The 7,715-nt window shown below is 35.3% G+C and overlaps 1 protein-coding gene across 1 annotated transcript in view; it reads right to left on the bottom strand.

Annotated features, from left to right (window-relative positions):
* Positions 1 to 7,040, bottom strand: part of LOC129224961 (transmembrane protein 64-like) — a 33,991-nt gene extending 26,951 nt beyond the window's left edge. The window contains exon 1 of the mRNA XM_054859507.1: positions 6,423 to 7,040. Coding sequence (XP_054715482.1) covers positions 6,423 to 7,040 — 618 coding nt within the window. The remainder of the gene's footprint in view (positions 1 to 6,422) is intronic.
* Positions 7,041 to 7,715: the final 675 nt, after the last annotated feature.

A 7,715-nucleotide genomic window follows, 5' to 3' on the forward strand; every position in this document is an offset into this window, starting at 1 on the left:
TGGTAAAATTAATTTAGTAGGGTCTGGTGGGGGAAAGTGGTCAATGGGGTAAAGTGGTCATACGTCAAATAAATGGCTATAGCTTGAAAATAAATGTTCCAATGAATGTGAAAATTTTATTTTAGAGTAGGGCAGTTAAAAACTACATTTTGAATACAAAATTTTGCAACTGGCAAAATTTTATTGGGTAAAAAAAATATTTTGCGTGAATATGAAAAATTTTAAAATCTAAACACCTATTTTAACTTCCTTGGGAAATTTTGTTTGTTAGAATTAGGAACAGATTGACTGTACAGGAAGCTTCCTACATGTCTCAAGAACTCTTATTCATTAGTAGTTAGCTGAATCTATTTCAGGTAATTTTTTAGAACAATTTAAGTAAGATGGGGTAAAGTGGTCATAATATTAGGCTTAACGAATATTGTTCTTCTAATGTCACTTAATCTTTAAGTATAAGGCCGATACAGATTAAATATTAGTTTTACTTAATATGTATTGTTTTTACAGTAAACGGGGTTAAAAATACGAGTAAATGCTTATATGTACGCATAAATACTCGTGTAGGCACGTACATAGGCGTATTCACATAAATGCGCCAATAAATACGTGTATGGCAGGGCCGTAGACAGGGCGGGGACCGTCGGGACAAATCCTCCCCCGAAATTTTAAATTCTCTCCAAAAAAAAAAAAAAAAGATACGAAGACAATCTAATCAAAACTCTACCTTCGATTCCTCCTTCACTATCACTTGGCCTTGTTATACAAATCTTCTTTCATTCAGACCTCTTCTTCTTTTCGACCCTCCCTCTATACCACCATACATTTTTTTTTTTAATTTCAAAAATTCCTCATTTTTTCACACCTTGGTCCATTACTGATTGCTAATGACTCTTTTTACGGATAACATTTTAAAAACAGTCTTTTAAATACACTTCAACAAGAGACATAACGGATTTAGATGATCAAAGCTATCATTTTTAATCCTATCATACTTTTGATTGCATGCTTAATTTTGTAGATTTTAATAAATATTCTAAAGCCCCCGACGAATGCATTTGTAATTGCAAACATGTAAAAAACACTATATCAAGTGTTATAGACCGTAAAAGCGTACGCAGTCCTCTTATTTTGGGAACTCCCTAATAAATAATTCCTATGGAATATAAATTAGTTATCAAATATTAATGAAGTAATTAATTAAAATAATTATTTGATAAGAATTTTTTAAATACATTGTTGTTTAATTTTTTCAAACAACATAATAAACATAATTTTTAAATGCTATTTTCCCACTTGTTTACATGTCCTGGAACCACCTTTGCCTCGACCATGTCCCTCCTCGAAAAAATATCCTGGCTACGGCCTTGGTGTATGGGTATGTCCAAGTATTTTTTATCCATACAGCTATACATTCTACTATACATGTATATGCTCGCTTATACTCATATATACATGAAAACTTATATACTCAGGTAGGCACGTAATATACATAGTCGTACTCGAGTAGACATTTACATACAAGCATAAGAAATACAAGTATACAGGGCGAGTTTAAACTCTTCAGCAAATTATTAAAAGGTGTTAGAAGGGAGGATAAGAAGCAATAATCACAAGGAACATATAGTCACAAACACAATGCTGACGCGCTACATGCACGCAAAGCCAGAAACTAATGGATGCAAAAAAAGTCACAAATTTATTACACAAAGACAATTTTACACAACATTTTAGGTCTGAAGAAAGTTTTAAAGCGATTGATGAAATTTGCGGCCTGCAGCTGTAATAAATGTGTTTCGCAATCACAAAGCACTCTCTGTTGCAATAACGAGACTTTTGAAAAACTTTCATCAGCCGCTGGGCCTTTGTTGCGATGCTACTACAGGCCGTAACTTTTAACAACTGCTCTAAATATTTCTTAAAAACTAAAATATTAGGTAAAATCATCTTAGTGCAACAAATTTGTGCCCTGCTTTGCATCCATCAGTTTCTGACTTTTTGTGCATGTAGCGCGTTAGTGATTATAATTTCCTTATGATTCTTAACTTCCTATCCTTCCCTCTCACACCCCTTTGATTTTTGCCCAAGAGCTTAAATTCACTCTGTAGGTCGACATGTATATAAGCGTATATTCTCGTGATACACACATGTACTGGTGTATGCACGTAAATGTACGTATATACGTCTATACAGGTATATGGTCGTGTTTACGCGAATACATGCATATATACTCGTGCTTCCATATATATACATGAGTAGACACATACTCCAAAGACGCACTGGATGTATCCATGAATTAACTCGTGTATACCCGTATATGTATGTATGTACACTTATATATGCGTATATACGTCTACTTTACACATATATACTCAAGTATGCACGTATTTTCTTGAGATACAAGTGCATACGAGCATATGATGTTCGTTTATACGCGTATATACTCGTATACACATGACACGTGTATACACGTGACACGTATGTACTCATGTAGACACGTATACACTCCTGTAGGTAATCACGTATACATGCTTATGTACTCGTATATATACTTATACTCGTATATACACGTATATACTTGAGTAGGCACGTGCATGCATATATCTGATGTATACATGTATCTGTTCATATAGGAACGTGTTTACTCGTTTATAACACGACACTGATATTTCTCTATTTCAAACAAATCTAAGAAGGTTCTTCTGCCTTTATGTAGGAGTTTAGTAAGAATCCATTTGGAGTATGCTGTTCAGTTTTGGTCGCCTTATCTGAAGAAAGATATTTTTATATTGGAAAGGGTTCAAAGAAGGGTAACTAAATTAGTAAGGGGACTCTCAGATTTAGATTATGATACCAGACTTAATAGGCTTAACATGTATAGCCTGGAGCAAAGGAGAGTCAGAGGGGACATGATTCAGTTATTTAAATTTATCAAAATGAAAGATGTAAATGGATTAAATTTTTGCGGGGAAAGCAGGACAAGGGGTCATTGTTTTAAGCTTTTTAAATCTCAGGCTAACTTGGAAATCAGGAAAAACTACTACTTTAGCAGGGTCGTGGGCACTTGGAATAGCTTACCGGAAGAGGTGGTAATGAGCAAGGGAGTGGATAGCTTTAAGAGGGCCATTGATCTTCATTGGGGACTAATTAATTGACTAGGACCAGCCTAGCTGGGCCCAGTGCCTGTTGCTGGTCGTCACATTTGTATTTGTATTTGTATTTGTATTTATAATGATTTTGCTTCTATTTTTAAATATAACCACTTTATCCCATGCTATGTCCACTTTCCCCCACCCCATACGGTAAAGTGGTCATAAAAACATAGGGAAAAGAAAGTGCTATAAAACTACTAAAATCAATGTTTTTCTTCCTAAAATTCAATGTACCGTGTTCTTTAATAATGCAATGTAAAATAACAATAAAAAAAATTGAAGTGTTTAAAGAATTTGTTGTATTTATTATCCACCTAAGTTGAAAACCTGCGATTTTATGACCACTTTACCCCACCAGACCCTATATTTTTTGTTAAATAATTATGAAATATATATTTGCTTTTTTTACCCTAAGTTATTATTATTATTATTTTGAAAAGTGTGTAACATGAAATGAAATGAATGTATAGTATACAAACACTTAGAATATTGTTATAATTATTGAGATTTAAGAGATTTTATTTTTTTAAATTAGGTGGGGTACGTTGGTCTGGTCCAACGTGTCCCACAAGGAGTGAACCAACCTACCCCACTTTCTTGGTCTGAAAAGTGCTGTCATAATTTTTTTCTTTTTGACAAAAAATTTAAAAAATTGCCAATTATTATGAACTAAAGGAACTTACTTTAAGAAAGGAGTTCACTTTTATTTCCGCAATCTTGATAAAATCCATTCAAAAAAATTAAGTTACAGTTTTCTGAAAATTACTCAGGACTACTAAAATAACACTTTCTGGAACAAAATGTGTTCAATATAACTGTACCATGTGATTTCATTATAGGATTTACAGGACCATAGGTGCTATTTGTTGGTCATAAAATAAAATAAAAAATATTAATAGTGTTAAAATAATCAAGACCAGTTCAACGTGCCCCGCGGTCCAACATACCCCACCTCCCCCTACTTATATCGACTTTTATGCACAACATGCATAAAGAAAACATAAATTAATTTCATGTTCAGTTTATAAAGAGGAGCTGGTTATGATAGTCTTTTGGCAGTAATTAAGAATTTTTCTTTGTAAATCTTGGCAGAGCATTATTGCATCAATGATCACTTGTGTCGTTTCCCTGATAGAATCTTCCTTATCAGAAAGATCATTTCTATTGTCTAGGAATGGCTCAAAATTTTCAATGTGAATGTTTTTGGTTGTGTGTCACTGACACCGGTATACTCCTTGGTTTTTGCCTTCTTTGTCACGCCTAAAATCTCTTCTTCCAGTGAGTTCTGAACTGTGAGTTTCTAACTGTACTTCTGGAAAGAGCTCAGAAACCAATTGCATAAAATGTCTCCAGTGGCCCAAGCTCAATTATTAGCACGCCGAAATGCAGTTAATTACGCATAATCTGAAATCTTTAGGAGTTTGGATTTTGAAAGAGGGGAAAATTCTATCTGTTTACATTGCCGCATCCACGTAAAACTGAAACTTATCCGCATAAAATAAAATAAAGGTGTCAAATCTTAAACCGCATATAGTCGAAACCGCGTAAAACGAGAGTCTACTATATATGTAATGTTCTTTTTGTAAAATTATATCTTTTAAAAGAGTCGGCTTTACTACCTTGAGTTTTTTTCTATCTGAATTTTGCTTATGTATTTTCATAATGCAAAATTTAAGAAGGGACTCAGATATTTTCCCCATGGTTTTTAAGAATGTTTTCGCATAAAAACCGATTTCAGTACAGATTGGAGTTGTCAAAATTCGACATTTTTAAGAACTTATTCATTATTGGCTGGAGAAGAAACGTTTTTACATTTTTGCAAAGAAAAAAATACTAAAAGCAAAGAATTTTTAGTTTCTAAGGGGGGGAGGCTGGAGCCCCTACTTGCCCCCCCCCTCCCCCTTCCCCATATGGGGAACCCATGCACATAGTTAACTATACAAGCATAAGTTTTTTTCATATTAGAAAAAACATGAATATAAAAAGTAGGAAGAAAAGTATCAAAAATGTTACTGTATGTCCATTCGGAAAGAGTTTTAAAATTGAAAAAAAATATGTGCTGTTCAATCTGTTTAGAAACTTGTAAAGTAAGTATCAGGCAAAGATTTATAAATTTCGGGCCCTCCTGAATAAAATCAGTGGGGCCCCTAACTGGATTTTTATAAAGTTATGGACTGTGAGCCCCTCAGTGACATAGGCCCCCTGCATGGAAGGGTCTGCTGGTACATAGACCTGGGCCTGGTAAGTATACAAATCAATAGCATAAATTCATTGTATTTTTTCAAAATGTAGGCTTTAAATTTAATTTGGAAAGCAATTATACATGACTGGTAATAAAGTTATAAAGATTATTATCAACAGAATCTATACAATGTATTGCTTTATCTGTAGATAAATAATAATAATAGTGCATAACTTTTCATATTTTCAGTGTTTTGATAAAATGAATACCAAGCATGCTTGGGAACTAAATCCTGGAGGTTGTGCATTTGGTTGACACCTAACCGAAACATAAGACCTGTACCCGAGAGCACTCAGCAGGTCTGTCATTTCAAAGTTTTTTAGCGGGGAAAGGGTATATGAAGACAATGCATTTTGCAGGGGAAAAGTACCAAAATACAAACAAACATGCATTATTACATAACGTTTCCAAAATTCAGGCGGGTCAATTGACACCACTTGATAGCCCAAATGAAGGGGTTTAGCCCTTGGTCTGGTGAACTAAGATGGGCACAGCAGGCCTTGGCTGTTGCAGAGTTTAGTTTAGTGCATACCCAGGGGAAAATTTGACATCGGGGATTTAGAAGGGACATCTGTTGGCCCTGGCCTGAGCCTGAAGGGGGCCTGAGATTTTCAAAATGAGGGGTGAAATATATGCAAGGATGTAGGGGTAAACAATATGGAGGGAGGGCATAAAAGTCATTTGTGACAAGCCCCAAAATTCCTGTGCACACCCCTGTACATACCTATTTAAAATTAACTTTGAAAACATTCTAGCTGAGTATAAATAACTGATGATAAAATTATAAAGTAATCAGAGTAAACTGTGGTAATCCCGAGGTGGTGGGTTCCATTCCTGTCCTTTGCCCTGGTTGTAACTTCCTTCTCTGTGCTGTTGATTCTGTCCTACACTATGCGCCTGTACTCTGCTATCTGTCATATTGGATGTCAGTTCATAAACAGGTCCTGTGTGACCAAGTACACGAACTCGAAAAGTATGCTGTCGATAAATCAAATCAAAGTAAAAAATAAATAAATTAAAATTAAACTTACTGCGAAAAAAGCATTTTGTAGTCCAAATGGTATTGGAGTCAATCGAGAGATCGCAATCAGTTTGAACGCATGTGCACTTTGTAGAGTGGACACAGTTGCTCGCAGTACATCAGGGCCCAAAAGTTTTGCAGTTATTGCACTAATGAAATAATGCTTCATAAGAAGATGAGCAAACACAATTCCAGCACTAGCTGCAACAGCAGTGACGATGGTCCCCAAAATAAGCCCGAAGTGATATCCACAGGCAAGGTTCAAAAGCACATATCCCCATGTCATAGGAAAAGAAACTGCAGTATATAAAATAAGGAACATAACACAAACAATCCATTCTTCTTGATTATCCAGCCACACGAGAGCATATCTAACGTAATCTTTTCCAGCTACTAAAACAAAAGTCAATGCTATGATGAATGCACAAGCGGGAATGAAGGAAAATAAAAATTTAGGCGAGAGGATCTTTGAAGCAAGGCACTTTGCTCTTCTTCGAGTTCTTACTATAGCATTAGAAGAAACACGATCCACTTCCTTTGTACTCATAGAAGCAAATACCATATCACCACTGGAAACCACAGGCTGGGATATCTCAAATGTTGGAACATTTGTTTCAGTGACAGCCATTTCAAAGCACAAACTTAAGGAGTATTATAAATAAAAAAAAAATATTCTTAAAATTATAAGTATCACAGACATTAGTTGATTTCCATGGAAATTTGAAAAGAAAGAAGACATTAACGACTTCCAAAAATTACAAGTGCTTCCGGAAAAATATTATTAAGTCCCAAAGTTCAGATCCCATGCTTTTCCTGCACTGTTCTAAGATCAGGGTCAACTGAAATACAAAATTTTCGTAAAAGTAAACCCGTTTTCTTTGCCGAAGTATTTCATTGATATCCATCTTGCTGAACAAACAATCTCATGAAAGTTTGCCTATCAGGTGCGAAAGTCAAAACACAGAACATCCAACAACATGTTCTACGGAGATGAGTCAAAATTGAACTGTTTCTTCCATGTGTTTGACAAGCTGAATGCAGGCATCTGACATCAAAATATAAACATAGATTCAAGACATAGAGTTATTATAGAGCAAAAAAATTGCTGCTAGAGAGGGCGCTTCAACTCAACGTGTTGATACACTAAGGCTGCGTTCGGAAACGATCCACCGGTTACACCGCGTGGTTAGTCCGGTGAGGTTATGACGTATTTGGAATTTCTCTAGGAATTCCGGTAGAACAGCTGTGTTTCCGAACGCTCGTGGTTAAACCGCGGTAGTTCTAGTTCAGCAGCAAACGACAC

The sequence above is a fragment of the Uloborus diversus genome, chromosome 6 (assembly GCF_026930045.1).
Source record: "Uloborus diversus isolate 005 chromosome 6, Udiv.v.3.1, whole genome shotgun sequence".
Classification (NCBI taxonomy): domain Eukaryota; kingdom Metazoa; phylum Arthropoda; class Arachnida; order Araneae; family Uloboridae; genus Uloborus; species Uloborus diversus.